At 38.0% G+C, this 26452-nt stretch overlaps 1 protein-coding gene across 1 annotated transcript in view; it reads left to right on the top strand.

Moving 5' to 3' along the window:
* EXOC4 (exocyst complex component 4) overlaps window positions 1-26452 on the top strand; it is a 356359-nt gene that overhangs the window by 219588 nt on the left and 110319 nt on the right. Inside the window, exon 11 of the mRNA XM_075208546.1 lies at window positions 20135-20354. Within this exon, the coding sequence (XP_075064647.1) occupies window positions 20135-20354 (220 nt within the window). The remainder of the gene's footprint in view (window positions 1-20134; window positions 20355-26452) is intronic.

Here is a 26452-nt window from a genome sequence, read left to right as displayed (position 1 = left end):
TTTTTTCTATTTAACCTTGCTATAGGATATGCCTATTTCTGATGTATATATCTGATACAATGAGCCTGTGTTTACAAAGCCTCTTGTGTATTGTGATGTGAGAAACTAGCTTGTTTTTGTTTTTTGCTGTTCTGTGTGAATATGTATTCTGAACAGTCTGATGAAAAGCCACATGTTAGATCTTTTGATGTGTAAAGGTCCTACATTGAAGGCAGGAACTTTTAATTAAGACTGGCTCCTGGTTTCTCTACATTTGAAAACCAGGTGTGTACGACATCACAGCGTTTCTAGAATTTCATAGATAAGTGTAAATTTTGTTAGCCTTGAAATGCATGTAAATCTATGTTTTGGGGAGCAGAGTACTTCCTGATTCTAAAAATAGACTATTTCTGAACTATATAAAAGATGAGCTGTGTGAGCATGTAAGTGTTCTTTTGATTTCAACATCTGAATTGATCACTGATACCTCTAATCAGTGAAAGCAAATAAACATCTTGCTTCAAAGACCTGCTTGGAAACATCTTCAATATCGTTGTATTCCTGTTATCTACAGATTAGACCCTAAATCTAATCCGTTCTCTGGCTGTCTCTGAGGTTTTGGACCCAAGCGTTTCCAGTACCGCCGCTCTGCCTGCTACCCAGCAGCCCTGGTCAATGTGATAGGCCAGGTGGGGGGGGATCCATTCACCGCAACCTGGATCCATAGTAAGAGGTCCGGAGTTACCAGCCAGGTACACCAGCAAGGAGACACGCTAGCAGCGTCAGTGACCCAAAAGGAACGTGGTTCTGAGTGCCATAGAGGGGGACCAGTGGTGGCAGCAGGCCCCTCCCACTGCGGCAGGAGGGGCATATTCGTAATAACGAAAGGGGACGGTGGCAAAGTAAGCCCAGCCGGTTCCCAGCAACAACAGACAGGGTGGCATAGGCGGTCCATCTTGTCACAACGTTAAAATATGAATAGTTCCATTGCGCTATTATATTGATGTAAAGAGAAGATCCATATGTTCTTGAACCTGTGGTCCTCAGTGAAGTCATTGGTTTTCAGTCCATTGATAGCCTCATTTTTAATATTTTTTTCAGTCAACAAAATGGCTGCCCTCACTATGTGTATGTAACATATATCGTGGAAATAAAAATATAATGTAGAATAGTGAGCTTTCTATTACACTAGTAACTGATAACTATTTACTAATTATTTTTGTTATTTTCCCTGAGCAGTGAAGCAATTACTTGAAGCTGTTTTTTTTATCGCAATCTTCTATTGAATAAAACAGTTTTAAGTCAAGTAAAGAGCCATTGCTTGCGGGAAATAAATGTCTTAGCTGGTGCAAGCCTGAGTTGAAATGTATAAGCTGGACGTATTCATTTTACTTAGCATGTGGATGTGGACTTAGCATGGTCGGGAATTGAACTCATGACCGCAGTGCTGTGAGGCAGAAGTGCTAACCACTTAGCCACCGTGCTGCCCTGCTTACACTGGGAAAAACCCAGCTACAAGTGTTAAGAGGTGTGGCCTGATTATTTCTGTATTTAATGTTGACTAACTGATTAAAGTATCCGTTTTCAGGTTGAAAAATGTTAGCTTTTCCGTATAATTTAATGTACTTCTAGAAATATACATTTCAACCCACTAATTAGGCTGAATACACCTTTGAGAAAAATGACAAAATATAACCTATTTAGAAGGATTGTTATTTTCAATGTTCAGTAACAAATTTACAGTAATTGGTCATAGATAAACTAAAGCTCTGCTATAGACTTTTTAACCCCTGACAGAAAAAAAGCCTTTTTTTTTACAAGCTAGTTGAGTTCTATTTGACTTAATACATTTGTTTTGCGTTTGTTTTCTTTTTTTCTTAGTTTTCTTATTTTGTTTGGTCTATCAAAAGAAGTGACAAACTCTGATTTCATTGATCAGCTCTTCCACCGTGAAAGCTAATTATACAATCGGATGGTAATAATAAAGCCTGACATGTGTCTGCGGGTTTTAATAGAATGTCGGCACATACAAAGTAGGAAGTAATTGGATTGACAGACACAAAGCCAGTTATTATACCGTTATTATCTGATTGAAAAAAGGCGGCAGAAAAGCAGGCAACTGTAGCATAACTAATCTGATAATAATGAAGTCCATGCTTCCAGATACGTGTGTTGCTTACATAGGAATTGGAAGCAGATAAGCCGCACTCGCCCACCCAGATTTTGTGATCTACCAGTGCTATGTAATGAAATGCAGATCATACAGTGGGAGACTAGAAAACACACAAATATAACCTGCAATGTATATATACCTTAATCAGGCACTGGGATATTGCCATTTAAAAAAAAAAATTATATGGTGTCATTAATGCCAGCATTATGGACTTCTGCAAGGCCATATCAATTTGTCAATAAATGTTTGTCAATTTTACGATTTTGGTGGTTGTATTTTGACCTTTATAATTAATTTTTTACCATTCAATTTATTATTTTTCTTAAGCACCCAAGACAAAATGCTAAACCACACACCCCTATAATTATGTTATTATGCATCATTATGTATGCAGCATGTTTTGAAGAACCTCCACACTGTAATTTTCTGTGTTTTGTCAGAAAAACTAAAATAAATTTTCACTGCTTAGATAGTATTTTAGTTATTGCTTTCTGTAACTTTTATTATTTTTTTTTGTGATTTTTTAGCAGTGTACTTTAGTCATTAAACAGCTGTCGGGGCTGTGCTTTCTGCATTGGATACAATTGGCTCTGTATATGTCCGAGGATAAATAAAATAACTGTCTGATCATATAAATACATAACTAAATAACAGATAATAAAGCCGAAAGAAAAAAAACAATGTATTTAATAAAAGTTGCAGGGGTGAATGAAAAACAAACATTTTTCCTAAGGAGTAAATCCCGTTAATCTAGTTTATATCAATGGACTGTCATTTCTGCAGGATGTCTGTACCTTAACAATATTTTGTAACAGTATTTTGTATGTGATTTTAGCAGGGTTTTGGTTAAGATCCCTTTAAAAATAATTGTGCTAATTTCTAATATAAACAATTATTGAACTTAATGACCAGAATAAACTCATCTAGATGCATTCACAGATGCACTAAACTAAATATGGCACCAGAGTAACATTCTTATTAATATCTAGTGATTTTTTTCACTTTAATAAATAAGACTGATGATCACTTTTACTATATAGTACTTAAAAAGAGCATCCATGCAGTTGCTTACTACACATGCTGAGATTTTATCTGGCAAGAATAAATCAGATTTTATCAGTGTATCCAATTACTGCTTTGAAATATATGTGCTGTCATTAAGTGACTGCAATGCATGGCACTCCAGTCATCCTAGTATTCAGCCTCATGGTTGAATGACCAGGTTTATGTAATTTGGACCTCCCACATGTGAGCTAACTTTGCTACTGATGAATCAAGCCAGTCAACCTATATGTAGCCAGTATTAACTATATTTAGGGGCAGCACAGTGGCTCAGTGATACTACTGTCCAGGCTATGGAAAATATCTACATTAATAATGATAAAATAGTGAAAATGTCTGGCATATATTTCTCTCGTCTATCAAGCAAACCTTTCCGAATCTACCACATACTGCTCAGGTTAGGAAATATATACTTTGTTAAAACAATATATTATGGTATGGGAATGCCTTATGCATTTTTGTTATCCATTTTCAGTATAATAAAGTTTCTTATATACCAACACCTCTGAGTACACAGTGATACCTGAGTTCAATGCTTAGGTATCCATCTTGCAAAATTACATTGGTACAAATACTGCTGTTAAGGATAAGTATATTAGAAACCACCATCATTGACATAAATGTGAATGATAACCTTTTTTTTCCTTTTTTTATAATTTAAATTTTGTGATACTATCCATCTTATTGAAACTTTACAATAATATACTAAATCTAAACGCATGCAGGGGTAATAACTGTCATAAAATAAAATATACAATATTTAAGAACCATGTAAATTAGAAAACAATATGACAATAAATTTCATGTGAATTGTCCTTGGTAATCAAGAGTAGTCCTCTTCATAGCATAACATATACTTCGTTCAATATAATATATAATACCTATTTAAAAAAATAATATATATATATATGCAAACACCGAGAGGAAGGCACCCGCGCCCAATAGTGTAAGAATCCTAAGTATAATTCTTATGCGCGTACCAGCTGTATGGAGAACCATGCGCATGTCAATCAATTAGTTGAGCAACTCCAATCCAATCAGTCCCTGAGATGTTTGGACCCAATATATTTTTACTTTTGTTATGAGGGAGCAACAGGAGGTTAAACTCTCTATGCGCTGAACAGACGCCTAACCTCTTTTGTTTTGATATTTGGACATTACAGGTCTAAATACTTATTCTGAAATAATTTGACCATGGGGCTAACATACATATGTGTTTGCGTATATATATATATATATATATATATATATATATATATATATATATATATATATATATATATATATATATATATGGACACATTTTTTCAGAGTTTAACCGCCTGTTGCTCCCTCGTAACAAAAGGAAAAATTCTCCATCTGTACCAAATCTTTTAATATCTAGTAGTCAAGTTACAACTAGTATACATAAACCATTCATGTCTCTCAGTGTCATTAACAGGATCTATGCAGACATAATCTCAGATTGATGGAGGGTATTCCCACTTCCAAAAACAAAGTATGAGCTCTTTAGAGCGCTCCACTGGGGTTGTTGCTAGAATTATTCTTGTTATAACCTCACACAAATAGGTTGATAAAATAAGAATAAAGTGAATAGAGAGATATTTAGGCGCTACCCTTTTCACATAAACTTATAAAAATATACAGTGTGATAATACTTATATTTTAGATGTGCACAGGATACTGCTTCCAAGTTCGACCAGAGGGGTCCATAACATGTAAAAAATATAAAAACACAAATAATAATGCAATACTGTATAGAGAATGTAATTATAGCTACAATCCTATAAAACACAGAAAAAGTAATCCAATTCAATGTTCACAGTGTAGATCCCCTTTTGTAGTAAAACTTACAGAACACCAGCTTGTGAATGTGCCCTCATAGAAATTGGACCAATGCTACACCTTCCAGCACACTGTTTCCTCTATAGGTATTATGCTTACTCTGTGAAGTCTTGAATTCTGCATACAAAGAGATTCTTTATGATCTTCATTAAAATTATGTCATGAAAACAAATTTCATCATAAATAGGCAGCAGACAAAAAAATATAAAGAAAAACCATCTAATTCTAGTGTAATATGTTCAGTATACAAATAAATTCCTTTATTTAAGATTCACTAGACATAAAATCTTCAAAATTAAATGAGAGATGCAGGTACTCCTACCAGATAGGAATAGATGATAGGGATATCACAGATGGTAATTCAATCCCGGGAGAAAGATGATAGCCCACAGCCTTCCTAGATGTAAATTTCCTGGGTAGGTTTATCTGCAGTACCTCACTTGCACTTAACCAACGCTTTTCGGCCCAATATGTGGGTCTTTGTCAAGGTGTGTGTATGTTAGGGAATTTAGACTGTAAGCTCCAATGGAGCAGGGACTGATGTGCATGAGTTCTCTGTACAGTGCTGCGGAATTAGTGGCGCTATATAAATAAATGATGATGATGACGAAGGTGAGTCACCTTGACAAAGACTCACTTATTGGGTGACCCACATATTGTATGACCGTTAAAACGTTCTTACATTTCTTACTGAATTCCTCCCATATACAAAGCCTGTTTGATCACAAAGTATAAACCCTGGAAATATAATCGTCAATCTGTCTTATAAGTGGTTTATCATTTACATTTAGGAGTGAGGTTGACCTGTATTGAGCTGATATTTCCTAATCCGTGCCTGGTTTGGGTTGTATATTTGTAGTGGCCAAGTTGGTTGTAGTTACTCACTTATTGGTTCCCCAAACTGAATTTTTATTGGTATAATAATCTCTCAATATATGCAAAATGTATTTTCCATAAAGCATTTAGGGCTCCATATAGATCAATCTGCTATGCTTCCCCTTGTTTCTGCCTGTTCCTTTCTTCAGACTTCAATAAAATTATGAAAGCGGGCAATTTTTAGTGCAAATAAAACATTTTTATTAAATAATTTAACCAATTCAATAGAAAAATGTGTACCAGATTAAAAACAACAAGAGCATTTATGCGCACTGCACTAATAAAAACAATATTGGGTTACCACTCTCAGACGGGAGTTGTTGCAGCCTTTTTTCACTCCTGCAGAATGGATCAATCTGAAACATTCATTAGACCATCAAGCCATACCCAACCTTGTTTCGTCTGTTGCAGACTTCATCAGGAGGACGTTCAGGCTTTCACATGTTGCTATCTTGAAGGGCATTTTTCCTCATCTTCCTCCTCTAAGAACCCACAAGCATCGTCTGCTGTCACAGTCTTTGCAGTCATTAGGTAATGCTGGAGCTGATTACATTTTTGGACGGCCGCAAGGCTGCTTTGCTCAAGTGGGATGCGGCAGGCCTTACACAGTGCTGCTTTTGAAGACTGTTTATATAAATGGGATTGGCTCTTTTGACAGACAGCTTTACACTCAAGCTGTCGGGAAAGGGCTGAAACGTAATGGTGTGGGTCCTGATCAGAGGTCTAATGTTGGGCTGAGGGAGAACCACAAGGGTTATTGATTTAAGGATCCTCACTCAGGTAGATAGTGACCATTTTGTGGATGGTAAATTACTTTCAGGCCGGTTGTTATTGGCCTCAGTGGTGCCATATTTAGGATTGTCTACGTGTGAGCTTTAAGCCAGACTCTTCTAAACATCTTGGTGTCAAGCTATGACTCTTATTGTGCTTTTACTGTATGCTATGCAAAATGTCTGGCATGACATCAGATGACTGCTGATCTTGTAGATCCTTAATATCTGCTGTTTGCCATGACCGTTGCAGAGTGTATTGTCCCCATCTAAAAGCGGGGGCACAGTGATTAGCATTGCTGCCTCACAGCGGTGGGGCCATGGGTTTGATTCAGACCATGGAACTATCTGTGTGGCGTTTGTATATTCCCCTCGTGTTTAAGTGGATTTCCTCCAGATGCTCTGGTTTCCTTCCATACTCCAAATACATACTGGTTTTTTTTTTTTGGTTTTTTTTAAATCCAGTATTTTTATTGAATTTTTTTAAGATATAAACATACTAAACAACAAAAAGAAAAGAAAAACAATCGCATACATATCGGAATTAAATGACGGAATTTACAAGATTACATTAAAGCATAATAATAATAAATGTGCTATATTCATTCAGGATCATACATCGTAAATGCTTATACATAAGTATGTTACACATGCAGGGTTTATTACATGGACTCAGATACTTATTATAAGAACTGCGGTAGCCATACATTTAAGTAGATAGAGCATCTGTACTAGATGACATAGGATAGAATGGAGACTCTAACCATCTGTACCATATATTCTCAAATTCCTTCAGAGCCTGTCTGCTAGTATAAACAAATCTCTCGTGCCTTATGGTGGTATTGACCAGTGCCTTCCAATTTTTAACCGTGGGACTCATCGGGGCCAACCACAGCCTCGCTATACAGACCTTAGCCAACATCAATAACTGTGAAATGTACATTTTTGTCAGTTTATTAACTTTCCCCTTCAATCGGAGCCCAAAGAGACAAGTGGCCGGTGAACTAAGAGACACTTCAATTCCAGTAACCTGAATACATCTCCTGATCCTTCACCAGAAGATTTGTATACATGAACACTCCCATAGACGGTGCCAAAAGTTAACATTGATCGAATTGCATTTCGGACAGTTAGGGGTAGCATCCGGGCGAAATTTTGCCAATCTAATAGGGGTAAAGTAGGCCCTGTGGAAGATAAACACCTGTATTTGTTGAAATTTTAATGATGAAGTATAACCTTTAGTACTGTCTGTAACCATTTCCCACTCCTTGTCTGATAAAGGGCCAATATCTATTTCCCACTGATTCCTCAAACCATCCAAATCATCTGCAGTGGATTCATACAGAAGACATGAATACATTCGAGAGATCAGACCTCTATAACCCAAGGCCTGTAATTGTTTCCTCAGTGGATCCACCCCAAACACCAAAGTCTCCCCTTTAAATTGTGTGTTTAGGGCGTGTCGTAACTGAAGGTAAGAATAAAACATTGTTCTGGGTACAGAGAATTCCCCAACCAACTGTTCGAAGGATTTAGGTACATTTGTATCATAAAGCTGACCTACCGACACCACACCCAACCGAGACCACTCCCTGGCCCTCTTCACTGTATTCAACTTCTCAAATTTCTTTGCCCCCCAGATAGGAGTATATGGATCAATGTCAGTTTGTTTCATTATTTTATTACAGATTGTCCAAATCTTAACTGCCTGAATCAGGAGCGGAGGAGCCCGCATACCAAGCCGCCCCACCAGCAGTGACTGTAAGGGAGTGTGATTAGAATTAAATTGGTGTACCAACACCCAATGTAGCTCATGGTAATCGGGGTCCGAAACCCATGCCTTAAGGTGGACCAATTAAGAGGCAAAATAATATAATTTCAAGTTAGGAAGTGCAAATCCACCAGAAGATCTGGATCTATACAGCGAGCTGAGCTTGACCTTAGCCCTTCCCCCTCCCCAAACCAATGAAATCAAATAGCTATCAATGCTTCGGAAAATGGAGGGTGGAATATATACAGGTGACTGCTGGAGTATATATAAAAACTTTGGCTGCACCATCATCTTAATTAAATTTATCCTACCGGAGACAGAAAGTGGGAGCTTCTTCCATACATGAGTTTTTTCTTTAATGTATTTGATCTGGGGCCGCAAATTAAGTTCTACATATTCAGCGGGGGTATTAGAGATCCATATTCCCAAGTATTTGAATTTCGATGCCCATTTTAACTGTAAGCCTTCTGGCATTGTCACTCCCATCCCAGAGGGAACACGCTAGATTTATCCCAATTAATTTTTAGGCCGGAAAAAAACCCAAATCCATCAACCACCCGCAGCAAATGTTTTAGGGTAGTGTTGTGATCTGAAAGGAACAACAGCATATCATCTGCATATAATGCCACCTTATTCTCTCTGTGCTCTGATCTAAGTCCCACAATTTCTCTATCATGCCGGATCTTACAGGCCAGCGGCTCTATTGCTAATGCAAACAGGGCCGGAGACAACGGGCATCCCTGTCTAGTAACCCGCTCTAATTGAAATTGTTGCGAAAGATGCCCATTGACACAGACCCGCGCCACTGGATGTGAATACAAAAGTTTAACCCATTTTATAAATTCCGGGCCCACTCCAAATCGGGACAATACCTCCCACAGGTATGGCCACTTCACCGAGTCAAACGCCTTGGCTGCGTCCAAGGACACCACAACTTCGCTCTCAGAAGAGGGTGACCGCACCTGCAGGAGAGTATACAGCCTTCTAAGATTGATAGACGTGGACTTGCCTGGCATAAATCCCGTCTGATCCGGATGAATTAATTCCAGCACCACTCTACTTAACCTCAAAGCCAGTAATTTTGCTAGAATCTTAACATCATTTGACAAAAGTGAAATTGGGCGGTAGGACTCGGGGTACAACAAATCTTTCCCTGACTTAGGCAGCACCACCACTATTGCCTCTGCCATTAAAGGGGAAAGAGAGCCAATCTCACCCAGCTCGCTGAATGTATCCAACAACCTAGACACAAAAAAGGGCCGGTGTTTTTTATATAATTCAATTGGGATTCCATCTACTCCAGGGGCTTTACCATTAGGGAATGACATAATAGCTATATCAATCTCTTCAAGAGTAAAGGGTGAGTCCAAAAACTCCCTACTATCATCGGAGAGGACAGGAAGGGAGATACCATTCAAATACTGCTGTAACGTATCCATGTCATATCTGACCTGTGACTTATATGTATTCGTGTAATATTTATGAAATACCTCAACAATATCAGGCATCAGATACTTCTTAACCCCACTGTCATCACAGATAACCGGTACTGCTGCATCTGCCCTCTCCGCCCTTGTCAGATAAGCCAGGAAGCTACCATTTCTATCGTCCTCTGCATATCGTACATGCTTAGAAAACAGAAATTTACGTTTGGATTTCTCAAATACATACTCTACCCACTCTCTCTGGGCCAACTGCCATGTTCCCCTTGCAACCTCAGTTTTGTCCGCAATGTATTGTGCTTCTAAGGATTTACACTTTTTCTCTAATATCTGTTCTTTTTGTCTGGACGACTTTTTAATTTCAGCTATGCCAGCAATTAATGTCCCCTTTAGGAAAGCCTTAAAAGCGTCCCAAACTATAGGGGGCCTTGCTGTTACCAGATTATCTACAAAGAAGCCTTCCCACTGTGTCACCAAGGTCGCTCCTGTACCCATCAAGGAGAGCCAGAAGGGATTTAATTTCCAAAAGGACTGGCCTCTATCAATTGCAAAATCAATAGATAGGCAGAGGGGCGAGTGGTCAAAAATTCCCCTAGCCCTATATACCACGCTCCTTACCAGCGGTACCAGAGAGTGTGACAGCAGAGCCAGATCAATTCTTGAAAATGCATTATGTGATGTAGAAAAGCAGGAGAATTGGACATCTTCTGAGTGCCTCAAACGCCATACATCTACTAACCCCATTTCCTCAACCAGAGCAGAAAAAGCCAACTTAGAGTTGCCAACTACAGCATTTTTCTCTCGCCATCTGTCCACCTCTCCATTTATCACATTATTAAAATCCCCTATACAAATGGCTGGAACATCTGGGAACAATGCCATGAATTCTCCACATTTCCTTAACACCTCACCATTATACGGTGGGGGTATATATATAGCTAACAGAATCACCGGAACCCAATTAATGACAGCCTTCATCAGTATAAACCTTCCCCCTGCATCCACTTTAATTTTTTCCAAGGAGGAGCAGAGACGTTTATGTACCAATATAGAGACCCCTCGAGAATTAGTCGTGTACGTAGAGTGGTATGCCCTACCTACCCATGCTTTTTTAAGGGCGAGTATTCTATCACCGTGTAAGTGAGTCTCCAATAGACAAACAATATCAGGATCATTTTTTCTAATTTGTCTTAGTACAAGAGAACGTTTCACAGCATTATTTAGGCCCCGCACATTCCAGGAGAGAATTTTAAGCTCCTTATCAGATGTACCAGAATACATATAATAGTAGTCCCTCTTATCTCACTACCCCGCATCCCACACCCCTGCAGAGCATACATTGACATACTTATAAGCACATATAATCCTTGTCTATATATTTGCGATAACATTAAAACTACCCACAACTTAAATAACTTTAATACTAAACCCATACCCCCACCCTGTATACTCCACCCAACTTAAGTATACCTTAAACCCTAACTAAAATTACCTTAAGATATTCAGCAGGCCAGCACACTACCAAAAAAGGTCACCCGCCAACCCGCAAAATACCAGAAAATAGAGGAAGGAAAAGGAAGGAAGGAAAAGGGGCGAATTGAGACAAGAGAGGAAAAGAACGGCCTTAAAGCCATGGGCTCTCCAGCCCATTACATATTTTTTTATTTTTTTTTTACAGTGGACCTTTCAATATTAGTTTGAAAATCACAGACCCCACCTGAGCGAAATACATTTTTTTTTTTTTTTTTTGTACCACAGAAGAGAAATTACATTATGTATAGCAAATACCATGCATAATATCAATGACAAATCAGCAATGTCCAAAGGACTATCAGGAGAAACATAAAAAAGTACTCATCCAGCATCAGCGTCCAGCAGCAGCTAGGCGGTCCAACCAAATTGCAGCCTCTCGGGGAGTATAAAAAAATACCTATATCAAATACATACTGTTAGTTTAATTCTCTATTGACAAAATAAACCTTTGTGGAGCACGGTGGCATAGTGGTTTGCACTTCTGCCTTGCAGCACTGAGGTCATGAGTTCAATTCCCAACCATGGCCATATCTGTGACGAGTTTGTATGTTCTCTCCGTGTTTGCGTGGGTTTCCTCTGAGTGCTCCGGTTTCCTCCCACACTCAAAAAAAACATACTGGTAAGTTAATTGGCTGCTAACAAATTGACCCTAGTCTGTGTGTGCGTGTGTGTCTCTCTGTCTGTGTGTGTGTGTGTGTCTGTGTGTGTGTGTGTTAAGGAATTTAGACTGTAAGCCCCAATGGGGCAGGGACTGATGTGAGTGAGCACAGCGCTGTGGAATTAGTGGCGCCATATAAATAAATGATGATGATGATGTCCCGGTGGTAAGAAATATAGATTGCAAGCTCCACTGGGGCAGAGACTCGTTTGAATGATTAAATATTCTCTATAAAGCACTATGCACTGTGTCCGTAGTCCAAGTGGGCTGGTATTCAATGGTAAACCTTACGCCCAAATATCCTACTGCTGTTTTGTAAAAAAAATATCAAATTCCATTCACCTATCATTTTCCATACTGTCTTCTAAACTCCCACTTTGACCACTGCCCTGCACAATATGTAGGCACTATATAAATAATGGTTAATAAATAAATAAAATGTTTTTACTTAAACTGGCAGCATGCAAAATGTGATCAGCCAATCACCCCAAGAGAGAGCATCATTAACCAATCCAGAAGTAGATGCAGTGATCATCACATTGTTTCTGACAGCTAACTGACTGTGCAAATTGACACTCCATGCTTGTGGCCAAGTTGCTGACAAATGTATTTGGGCTGAGCTACTGCATTGCAAGCAGTTCAGAAACCATGGGGGGAATTCCCGAAGCACCACAACGTTATAGATATTGCCGTTATTACGGTAATATTGACCCAGCTTTCTGCTCGCAGCGCCTCATCATCATTTATTTATATAGCGCCACTAATTCCGCAGCGCTGTACAGAGAACTCATTCATATCAGTCCCTGCCCCATTGGAGCTTACAGTCTAAATTCCCTACTATAGACACACTCACAGATAGACAGAGAGGGAGAGACTAGGGTCAATTTTGATTGCAGCTAATTAACCTACCAGTATGTTTTTGGAGTGTGGGAAGAAACCGGAGCACCCAGAGGAAACCCACGCAAACACAGGGAGAACATGCAAACTCCACACAGATAAGGCCATGGTTGGGAATTGAACTCATGAACCCAGTGCTGTGAGGCAGATGTGCTAACCACTACGCCACTGTGCTGCCCAGCTCAGGGAGCAAAAAGACGGCGTTAGAACTACCATAATAACGGTAATTATGCGCACTATTAATAACGGTAATAGTTTTAGCGCGGCGGTACTTCGGGGGGGGAATTTAATTCACCCCCAAGGCTGTCATCAAATCTGGTATACATTTGGGGAAATATGTGAAACTGGTGCACAGGAAAAGGTGATGTAATCCATAGCAACCAGATGTCTGCTTTCCCTTTTTAAACTGCATTACAAAAGGGACATGATTTGCATGGTCGCCATAAGTTACTGTACCATTTTCCTATGAACCTTTGTAAAGCCACATTAGCTTTTGTCCAGTGAGTGATGTCTAAATGATGGAGATATAGGAAAATGACTTCTAGTTCCACAAACAGATTAATTTATGACCGTAGCTTTTAACACTTTTTTTTTTTTATTCACCATGAGCAGTTCCCCAGAATAAAGTAGACATGTTTTATGATCTTATCTAGAAAGTAAACAGTGAGAAAACATAAGTGTTGGTGTGGATGGCTGGATGCAAGGTGACTCATTGATTACCACTAGGGCCCTAATGGCTTTTTTTAGTAGTTGAATGCATTTTCTTTTTTGTTTCATTCATTTCTTAATTTTATCAGTTTATGTACTGTTACAATAACTCAAAAAGACTATTGTAATACGCTTGTTTAGAGCAGATTTGTAATGCTGTATCTGTTTCTGGAGGGTCTTGTAACATTATCCTGTTATCCTGTTCACAGTGTGGCACAGCTACAAAACTTTGTTTCCTTTAATGCAAGGAAAGACCATAGGGAGACTTGTAAATGGGGATAATAAAGGCAGCTGCTGCGAGCCATAGTGCTGAGGCAGCAGTACGAGAAGCTGTGCATCTAGCGTACAATTCTGCATTCATGCACAAACAGCAGGGATCTCACCGGAGGAGAGCTATTCCCAGCCCTAACACAGCATGCGCAGACAAGCATTGGAGGTGTAATTTATCCTAAATACCCATAACACCACACCCCAGCTGTCTTTTAACAGCTTGAAAATATTTTACAGCAATTTTGGTCTGTGTTTGTGTAACCAAACATATCCTGTTTAATTCTTAGGCTCATATACAATGCTGATAACTGTCAAACAGGCAACTCAGAGATGGAATTGTACAAAATAAGTGTGTGTGTGATTTTGAAACATTTCTGTCTAAAATGCTATATTATTTTTACTAAATATCTCAGCATCAGATCAAATTTCAAAGTTAAAATGCAGTGAGGTAAAGTTTTTCTTTTGTCTTGGACCATTAGGCCACATACTGTAAATATAAAATTGACAGTGATTCCACATGCCATGTAGCTGTCATATTAATAAAGATGTCAGTTGTGCAGTACACATATAGGGCCTGATTCATATTTGGTTCTTATGTCCATTTGTGTAGCATATCTTGCGTTTAATAGCTTTGAAGATGCCCAGAAACGTATCTTACGTAATTGCAGGCAATTCATGTCTGACCGCAAATGACACTTACTACTGCCAACGACTTGAGTGGGAGGGATGGTGCAGACTAACATAGGCAATTTACAATAAGGGGATACAGAGGTGGCTATTTCAAATCATGAGCTTCTCCAAGTATGTTTGGTTTCAGCCATTCCATTTACACTAGCTGCAAGGGCTGGTGTAAGTACCTACTGATAGTGATGACTGACATCGCATAGTCTGTTTATAAAACTACACATATGCGTGCTGCTAGCTAGTACAGAACATGTGTATGCAAGTAAGATAAACTTTAAAACGCATTGTATGTACAGTTTGCATTAAAACATCTTTATGTATTTAATATAAAAAAATATAACTTTTTTAAAAATACATATTTTAATTAATGATTACACTGTTAAGAGTGGTTCATTTATTTTATAATATAAAACTTTTTAAATGTGTTTTGATGTGACCTTATATTGCACATATGCTTGTTCCTATATTGCAGTCTGTTCTGTATATATACAGCAGGTAACGTTTAGCTACAGCGTACTTATACCCAGATTCAAATCCAAATACATTGTAAGATCCACTTTGATTTGAATACTGTCGAAACTACGCTCCAGTTATGTGTTCTCTTTTTTTTTTTTTTTTTTACACACACAATTTGCGTGTGGACTTGAATCAGGCCCATAGTGTATATTGATTGGGTTTTTGTCATATAAGAAGCCATCTGGCATGTTGAATATTGTGTTGAATTTAGACTCAACTGACTATAAAAGATTATCAACAAAGCATATACAAGTATCATACTCTTGGTACTATTGAATTTGGTGCCTCCTTTGGAAACCTTGGACCTCTTCACACCCTGACAAACAACCTACGTCCCACTTTTCTCACTCTACAACTTTTTATTTTGGACATAAAAGTACCTTTTACTTATAGTAAAGAATTTACTTTAATAGGCAATATTTTTCCAAATATCAGCATACATTGCAGAGCTAGTTATGGTGGTTAGTATGCAAAAGCCCATTCTGGTGACCAACATTGTACAAAATGTTCTGGTTACTGGGAGTCAATACAGAACCATCCTGTTGGCTAGTTTCCAATACAGACCCAATCTCTTTGGCTAGTCTACAATTCTCTGGAAGCTAATGTGCAAACCAAATGCCAGTATCTGGTGGCTAATTTACAAACTATCCCATTCTTTTTTTGCTAGTGTAGATTGCAGACCACATTCTCTTATTACTGATGTCACATAGACTCCTTCCTGATTAATGGAGGCAATATAGACTTCATGTTCTGATGGCTAAAATACAATACAGGGTCACTTCTTGGTGGTTAGGTTGTATTTACTTTAAAGAGCATCTCTCTTGTGGCAAGTGTACAGTGCAGATCATACTCCCTAATTTCTACTAAACAATACTGACCTACAGTATAAATGGTACTGAAAAATCTTTTCCTAATCGTATGTACTGGCATGAACATGCTCACTTAGTTCAATTTGTGAAACAAACAGATTATTGTAGTCCTCATTGTTAAAATCAGACTTCTGATTGATTGAGTGACTGTTCTGATTCAAATATGTTTATGTAATTTATTTTGTTTTAATTCTATTGATTATCAGCTTTTCATCTGTGATATCTTTCTGATATTCTTTATTGAAAGTCCTGCACTACTGCCCCCTTCCAGAGAAATGTAGGCATTTCTCCTGGTGATTGTTTTTAGCTTAAATTAATCATATAACTATCGAATACTAAATATTTTCAAGCTGAGTGAGTAGTGAGGAATTCCTAAACTTTCTTAAAGTATGTTAATGAGTTATTGAAGATTTGCGACCATATTTGAAGTAAATAATAAAATACAAAAGGAAAGCGCTCTCTATACAATGCTACACCACATACAAAGTTGTAAGATAATATGGAATAAAAGATGGCCCAATGAGAACCATGAAATGACTGTAAGCAACGGAGAAGAGTGAAATGACAAGGGCACAGACACAATAAAGACAGTGATGGTTATAGCTCTCTCATTGGACTCTGTGATGTCTTCTGAAACAGAAAGCAAATTCGAGATTGCAAACAATAAGGTGAGAAAAAAAGGAATAATCTTACCCTAGTTATCCCTATCGTATAAATCCCGGCACTCAGACATCTTCATATAAACAATCCTCCATAGAGACTCGTGTTTCGCTGTATAGCGTGTTGCCGCATCTGGAACGCGGAAGTAAGTAGCTGAACAGCAAAGGTACGGTGGCTGATTGTGTGAATGTAACTTCAACGCGTTTTATCCAGTATACGGACTTTGTCAAGGATGATGTAAGCAGATAATGGGGGTATTAAATAGACCCCCCTTCCTCCTAATTGGATAAAATCTTTATTAAAGAATAAAGCGTTAAAATACATAAAAAAGTGAAAAAATATAAAAATAATAGCTCCAAAAATTCCCTATAAGAATGTATGAAATATTAATTATGGCTAAATAGTTAAAAATGAAACCTAGATCAAAATCGCTATTTAATCCGTATGACATGAGGGTCCTCATCATATAGATCCATTTGGCCTCCATACAAGAGATGTTTCCAGGTAATTGCCACCTCTCCAGAATTTCTTCATATGTTGTATACCTATTATATTAATGAAATGATTCAGGACGCTATGTCTCCATTTTTTTCCTAATTTTGTAAATATGCTCCGCAATCCTTATCTTCAAGGTACGCTTCGTCCTGCCTATATACTGAAGGCCACAAGAGCATTCCAGCATATAGATAACCCCTTCTGTATTACAACTGATGGCTTGTTTATTATTAAATGATTTTCCATTGGAGGTAGAATGAAACTTGGTAATAGCTTTAGTTTGGGTCAAATTATAATACTTACAAGCCTTACAATTCATACAGTAATGAAACCCATGTGACATGTTGATATTTGCTTCTGTCATGGAAAGTGGGATGTAGCTGTTTGTAAGTATATTTAGTAGATTCTTGGCTTTTTTATAAATAATTTTAGTTTTTTTTAGGCAAGAATTTCTTCACATCCTCATCCAATTCTAAAATGTGCCAGTGCTTATGGATAATTTCTTTCACGGCTTTAGTATTACTGTTGAATTGAGTTATGAATGAGACCTCCGGCACAGCTTGTACGTCCTTATTCTTATTATATGACAGAATGGCTGTTCTTTCCAATTGTTTAACATTCTCCAACGCTAAATCAACTGTTTTTGTGTCATATTTATTTTCGAGGAAACTGAGTCTCAATTCATTGCTTTGTGTCTCAAACATTTCCTTATTTGCATAATTTCTACTTTAAATTCTGAATTGTCCTGATGGTATGTTACGAATCCAACTTCTATGATGGTTACTAGAAGCCAACAAAAAATTATTAGTATCAACCTTTTTAGTATAATTCTTGGTTTTAATAATATTATCTTTAATACAGATAGTAAGGTCCAGGAAATTAACCTGATAAGGACTGACTTCAGCTAAAAATTCCATATTCAATGTATTACTATTGATGTAGTCAAGGAACTGTTTAAGTTCTTCATTACTTCCATCCCAAACAGAAAAATATATCCTCTATATATCTCCACCATTGTTTTAAATTTTAAGCAAATGGGTTGTTAGCCCATATATATTCATCTTCCCACTTTGCCACAAATAAGTGGGCATACCTTGGGGCAAAACGTGTCCCCATTGCAGTTCCTGAAGTTTGATTGTAAAACTTCCCATTGTACCAAAAATAATTATGTTGGAGTATGTAATCAATGGCACTCATGATAAAATTGACTTGTTCATTCTTCAAATCCGTGTTGTTGCATAAATAATGATAAGAACGCAAGCAACCATCCGCATGACTAATACATACATACATACATACATACATACATACATACTATAATATCTGTAGTAAACACTATGAATCTTTCTCAAATAAATGTGCCATATTAATGCAATATAGATCTGTGCATCCAATTGAAGTGTTAGAGCCTCAAAGCGCCAGATGAGTATGTATAGAACAGCATATAAATCATTGTCTTCTTGCAGACAATATAGAATCAATGCTGCAATATTTAGAACAATGGTTCTTAACATTTAGCAGGCTTGAATTGTGACCCATAGTTCACTTGTGACAAATAATATATTTTTTAAATTAGCTTTTGACTACAAGTATCGCTTTTTATGCAAGTTTGTTATTTGTACACTTGATCTGTATTTTAACGGTCAACTTCTTAATCAAAATGTATTTAGTTGAAAAAAATTAACTGATGAGGAAGTTAGGTAAATATAAATATTTTGGTTATTACTGTGGTTAGTAGTACATACGTTTTGCAAAAATTAACATATGGAAACATCTTAAATGGCAAAGGGTCTCTTTTTTTTTCGCAAGATATCCCAAAGGTTAAGAATCCCAGGCTTACACAATTTTCTCAGTATAGAACATCAGTATGGCATTGCAAGGGTCTCATCTTTGCATGCCTTGTATATCTTCTTGACCTCTACTTTAACATACATGCCAACATTTGAATCAAGTTTTCAGAGACTCATATCTGTAAGTCTGGTACTCCGTACAGTCACTAGTGGTACACTCCTGGTATCCAAAAGACCTGGTCATAATGTAATTTGGTGCTACTTTTAGAAACCTTAATTATAGCATGAAGAGTATGGATACACTGGCATTATATAAGATGATGAGCTGGAGATTTGGAAGCAGTGTGTACATCTGATTGAAGAGAGCATTACACTAGTGAATATGAGTATTCGGTTATAGTAGTACATCTTTTCATGCAATGCCTGCTAATGCTATGTAAATAATGTCATTCAGCTGAGGACTTTTATCTGTTAAATGCTAACTCCATTTTTAACAATTGTATGGTTAAATTACATAAACGCTTAAAAGTAATTTTATCTAAATGAAACAGTTAAATGACTACAATATCTGTGCTTCATTATTTCTACCTAAAGATTCCGTGTTTGAGCTTGTGTCCCCTTGCTTAGTAAGGGAATCCATGCTGCATGTTGATGTTTGGAATGCACCCCTTTTTCCACTCTGGCCTAGCTTTCAGCTCACGTCACCAGGATTTCAATTTGCAGCACAAATAGTCATTGCTGGCACAGCCTGAATGACCAAGTGAATCCAAAAGCATTCGGTATGGATTACTAAATTCAACCAAACAATGAAGTCCTATATGTGCAGTTTAATAGCACCATATTAAAAGATCAGGGAAATTATAGGGAAAAAAAGCATGTGGAACTGTTACTGTTCCAGCAATTTTAAGGCAGATATATATCAGATTTTAAGGCAGCATATATCAAGTCTTCTGTTGAGGCAGTAGAGACAAGTTGTTCCTTATTAATAGAAAACACTTCTTCATGGGTTTTAATGACGCAGGGATTTCCTATACATTCGTAAGTTTATTTGAAACAACGATTAAACATTATAGTAATTATGGTTGGTACTGATGTTGTTTTTTCACCATTTTGTATTATATCTGTCTTCTCTCCAGATTTATTCAAGAGATTGAGCATGCCATTGGATTTGGACCAACTAAACAGTGCTCCTTGCGAGAGTTTCTTACTATGTACATCAAGAACATCTTCCTAAATCAAGTTTTGGCAGAGATCAACAAGGAAATTGAAGGAGTCACCAAGGTGTCAGATCCCTTGAAGTTATTGGCAAGTGCTGATACCATGAAGATTTTGGTTGTGCAGCGGCCACTCTTACAGGTATATGAATACTCTTACTTTTTGCATAAAGCTTCCAGCAAACAATAAGTATTTTTGTTTCTAAATAAGAGGAATGAGATAAGTAAGTTTACAATATTTTGTTGTGCTGTAGATTTTATTTTATTGTTTACTATATTTATTTTGTCCTTTATACGGTTTTAATCTATGTACAATAACAGCCTATCTTTATGTAAATACAGACATCTAGATTATTAAATTGCATTTTGCAATAAAACCCTCAATGTTTTACAATGCGATTATATTGTTTGCCTGTTGGGCAGAATTATGTACATTCATATTTTTCAGCTATATTTAATATAATCACTTGGCTACTAAGGGCTCATGGAACTTGCCCTTTACATGGAGCTAAAAACTGTCCCGCAGTTAATGGGTTACAGGGAATCTCATTGATCACTGCCCACCTTGATTTGTTTTTTACCTTGTAGTGCTGCAGTGGGTGACCCCAGAACAAGTGCGAGCACACTGTGACATCATAGCACGGGCTCAATGTGCGCAATCAATGTGATGTGAATATTCAAGAGATAGGGGAATCCCTCAATCTCTCTCATAAACATTTAGGGGCGCCCTGCTTTGGATGGGGGAAGTCCAAACTTTCCAAGAAAGGTGTCCTTGTTTAATAATTGTCTACTGATCTTTTCATGTCTAGTAGGCAATATATAACATTGAACTAGATAGGAGAAGGTGTGAGGGGCTCAGATCTCACCAACCCCCTCCTGGATACAAAATAAACAATACAGTTTTATTCAATACTTAACAGCATACTTACAATTTTGGGGAACATGTTACTATATCTCTTTGATGTTTATGTGTAAATTGTACTTAAACAGTTCCAGAATACATTATAATAAAATGCAATATACATTTCTATGCATATTGTGCATTGCATGTTCTTAAGCAACATAAATAACAAGTGCTGTAAAATCAGTATAGTCCTACTAGAGCCAAGCATGTGAAACTCAAATGGTATTGACAGCTGCATTGGCTACGAGTAAATCCAATAGTGATAGCTCCTGCTTTTAAGCGAACACACTGTAGAAACTTATCTTACCTATTATGCAGTAAGAGCTATTTTTCTGTACAACTATGCCAGCAGTGGACAAAGTAAATGTACAAATCCTGCTGGTTCCTAAGTTGACTGAATGGATCCTGAATTCTAAAGGAGGCAGGAACATGCATAAAACATGAAAGCAATGGCAAGGCTAGAAGTATTTTCCTATGACCACATGCTGGCAGAGGCCACATTGAAAAATACAAAAACACTGTGGAAGATATGGGGCTTTCTCAATTAAAAGTGTGCGCAGGAGGGTTCAAATATTTCCTCTGACCTATTGCCGTCTGTCATTTTGCAAGCTATATCAGATTCTAGTCATGTGCAGTCAGCTCTTACATTAATAAGGGCAGATGTCTATAAACACAGAGACTGGACAGTGACTTTCATGCTATAAGAGTCACAGCAAACTGCTGCTGCATCTAAAAGCTCCCTTACTAAGGTAATACGGAAGTCCTGGAAAATCGTCTTAAGACAAAAATGTCAGGTTGGTGGGTTACCTTGTAAAGGTGGAAGGAAGACATGGTCCTTTATTGAAATATGGCGGATTGACACCTTTAGAGCACTTGGCTTCCCACCAATGCTATCTTTTGAAAGAGCAAATAGAATACCTCCATAACGTTCCTTGAAGCATTCTGAAATTCTTCAAATTTAGAGACAGGAACTCTACTTGTTCCTTATTTGAACCAATGTCAGAGCTGTATTAAGAAAGTGATTTTTTTTTATTTCTAATGGTATGCTGTCCTTTCACTGTTTGTTTAAAACATTTATTGCTAGTGTTTGTTGGGGGAGTTTATTGATGGTCTGATTGAAGAACACTGATCACATGTGTTTAACCATATATAATCATTGTAGAATGGTTGCAAGTCAGTGGTGGCTGCATACCTAGTGTGTATAGTTCTAAGTGTATAAAAATTTAAATAGCATAATTCAGAGTTGTACTGGAGTTAAACAGGAGGAAACAAGAGAAGAACATTCTGCCTAATATTCACTACACAAGGACAACAGTCAATATTCACCTGAAACTCCTGATGTTTCCATCTCTCCCTGGCTACAAGCTTCACACCACAAGAAGCCTGTTTTAAACTCTGATATTATATACTGCTCTGCTCATGAAAGCTTGTTTTATCTGTCAGTTTATTTCCTGCAACATCCCTTCTGTTTAATCAGCCTGATGTACTTGCTCAGCCACTCCCTACCCATGCTACAGCTTGGGTAGGGAGTGGCTGAGCTTGAATTTCTTCTCAAGGCTTTGTCTGCTATCACAAGTATAAAGATATAAAACTGAATTTGAATCACTCTGCTATCTCATGACTCTGTAAGAACTCAGCTACTGCATCACCTGTGCCTTACTACTCTCCATTCATCACTCCACCCTCCCCCTGCCCACATGGCTCCCCATATCATTACTCCATACTATCCAGACATTCAGGAATAAACTACATCTACTGCATCCTCACTCTGCATCACTTCTCTGATTGCACAGGACACTGCAACTAGGTAATTCTTTTAATTCCCTCAATTTTTGTTACTTTACTCATAAATCCCAATGTTTGCCAAATTATTTTTCTTACTCTCCTAATGGCATTATCATGGCATTATCTTTAGGACTTCATCATCCTTCATCCGTCCTGCAGCACACAACTCTGTCCACATTGCCCCTTCAATACTTCACTCACCTCTAGCTCTAGTGAACTCATGGACTCACTCATATACACTTTTCCTATTTAAAGTTAATAATTTTAACAGCCTTACCCCGTCGCCAGGAACTAAAAGGACACATTTTACAATCATCTTTCTTCCACCCTGTTTCTATTAGCTGGTGATATAACACCTGTTCCAGGTTCCCTCACTTCTCCCACATACATATCTGAACGCTACTAAAATCTGGCAAACCTCAAGCGCATCACCTCTCTCCCATCTCTTTAAAGGTCCTATAAATGTGTCCTTTGGAATGCATGCTCTGTTTGTAACAAGCAACCTCAATTTTCTGGCAATAACAGAAACCTGGCTTACACAATCAGACACTGCCTCACCTGCAGCCCTTTCACATGGTGGTCTCCATTTCACCCACACTCCCAGACCTGGAGGAAGGCAAGGAGGTGGTGTTGGACTACTTCTCTCCCAACAGTGCACATTCACAGTTCTACCAAATTTCCCATCACTCACGTTCACATCTTTTGAAGTTCATACTGTTAGGATTAACCCATTCTCTATGCGTGTTCTTTACCCTCCTCTCTGTCAAACTCTTCCAAGCCGCCTCATATCTGCAGGAATATTAACTCTGTTTATTTTCAATGGTTTTCCACCTCTCCAACACCTTCTCTCCCCAATTTCTACATTCTCCTCCCCTGATAGGGCAGTACCTCATTTTTACCAAACCCTAGCAACTGCCCTTGATCAAGTGGCTCCAGCGACTCTACATACTCCACGTAGATTTTGTTGTCAAATGTGGCATACTAAAGTAACATGAAATCTACAAAAATTTTCTCGGAAAGCAGAACATCACAGGCGTAAATCTTGTACCTCTAATGATCTTCTCACATATACTGCTATCTACTACTCCTATCGAAATCCTGTGGACACTGCAAAACAAGCATATTTACAATCTCTCATCTATGCTCAGGCTTCTAACCCCAAATGCTGTTTTAACACATTTAAATCTCTTTTAAACCCTCCCACCCCATACCCTCCGACTACCATCAGTGCCCAGGATCTTGCTTCCTATTTCAAGGACAAAATAGATAAGATCAGACTTGAAATGGTATCATCTCCCTCAACAAGCAATCCGCTCAATTCCTTTGTAGCACCCTCTGACACTCTCTCTTCTTTTGATCCTACAAATGAAGGGGAAGTTTCTACTCTCCACTTATCTTCCTACTCTATCTCCTGTCCTCTTGGATCCCATACCCTCATAAATCAGTTGATCCCTGTCTCCTGTGCTCATTCCAGCTCTAACTAAAACCTGTAATCTCTCTCTCTCTACTGATATCTTTCCATCACTATTCAAGCAAGCAGTGATTACTCCTATTCTGAAAAAATAAATTCTGACCCAAACTCTCTCACAAATTACCATCCGATTCCTCAGCTCCCATGCCTCTCCAAGCTTCTTGAGAGAATTGCCTACACTAGCCTCACACACTTTTTTTTACAGCAAACAACCTACTGGATTCTCTTCAGTCAGACTTTCGATCTCAACACTCCGCAGAGACTGCGCTGACCAAGATTGTCAATGATTTAATCACAGCAAAAACTAGAGGCAATTACTCTCTTCTAATTCTCCTGGATCTCTCTGCTGCATTTGACACTGTTGACCACCCTCTCGTCATACAAACGCTACAATCTTTAGGTCTTGAGGACACTGTACTATCCTGGTTCTCATCTTATCCATTTAATCGCTGTTTCAGTGTTAATTTCTCTGGTTCATTGCTCCATTTTCTTTATCAGTTGAAGTACCAGAAGGCTCAGTCCCATGTCCTCTGCTATTCTCTATCTACACAACTTCTCTTGGAAAACTAATAAGCTTCTTTGGATTTCAGTATCATCTCTATGCAAATGATGCACAAATCTATTTATCCTTTCCTGACCTCTCACCATCTGTGTTGTCTCATGTTACTGACTGTCTTTCTGCCATTTCATCTTGAATGTCCTCTCGCTAACTCAAACTCAATCTTTCAAAAACACAATTAATAATATTCCCACCCAAAAACAGAAGCTTCCTGCCTGACATTTCTATTTCTGTTGGCAACATGACCATAAATCCCACCCTGCAAGCCCACTGCCTAGGTGTAATCCTTGACTCACAACTATCCTTTCTTCCCCACATCAACCCTATATTTACATCATGCTGCATACATCTAAAAAACATTTCCAGAATACTTACATATCTCACACAAGACACTGCAAAAACTGTAATTCATGCGCTCATCATCTCCCATATCGACTATTGCATTTCCCTTCTTACTGGTCTTCCCAAAATTAGACTCGAGCCCCTACAATCTATTTTGCATGCAGCAGCTAGATTGATTTACCTTACAAACTGTTCTTAATCTGCTGAGCCACTCTGTCAGGCTCTATATTGGTTGCCTGTTTTTCAACGAATCCAATATAAAACTAACATACAAGGCCATCAACAGAATTGCACCGACATACATCTTCTCACTTGCCTCAAAATATCTTCCAACTCAACGCCTCCATTCTGCACAAGATCTGCATCTCTCTTTCACTTTCATCACATTCTCCCATTCTCGGTTACTTTTTTCGGGCTGCACCCACTTTGTGGAATTTCCTCGCACAATAAGACTTTCCTCTACAAAACTTCAAGCATTCAAGCTTATAATATTCCTCCACCACCATCTTAATCTCCCTAGCTTACCTTATTACCACCCTCTACACAGATAACACATGACAACAACCCTCTGACCAACATTGATGTGTGACTGATCATTCAGCCCACTCAATACCTTTTACCTTTGCATCCTAGCTGGACCAATGTGCACTATGATGTAGCATGTGTAAATCAAACTCCCATTGTCCCATAGATTGTAAGCTTGCAAGCAGGGCCCTCTTACCTCTCTGTCTGTATGTATTCCCCAGTATTGTTTTATTAATGTTTGTTTCCTATTGTAAAGCGCTACGGATTTTGCTGGCGCTATATAATTGTTGATGATGATGATGATTATGATTTCCCAGTTTCCACACCAATTCTCACTGTGACTGAAAGAATCAAAATTTTACAGGAAGCTCAAGAGAGGATAATTGAGACTTTGAGAGAAGATCAAGAACATTATAAACAACTGCAGACAGACACTGTGGACCTGTACCCAATTTTCAGACTGGATCTAAGATTCTATCACAAATTAACCAAGTTGCTTTCAGCTTAGAAAATGCACCCATTATTCCACATTTCTTTACTTAAACCTATTCACGATACCCCTTTTTCCTGTATTATTCCTGTATTATTGAGAAGTTCTTGGACGCTAGTATTCATCATCGTCATCAACATTTATTAATATAGCGCCAGCAAATT

The sequence above is a fragment of the Mixophyes fleayi genome, chromosome 4, assembly GCF_038048845.1.
Source record: "Mixophyes fleayi isolate aMixFle1 chromosome 4, aMixFle1.hap1, whole genome shotgun sequence".
Lineage (NCBI taxonomy): Eukaryota > Metazoa > Chordata > Amphibia > Anura > Limnodynastidae > Mixophyes > Mixophyes fleayi.
This window is presented reverse-complemented; position numbering and strand designations above follow the sequence as displayed.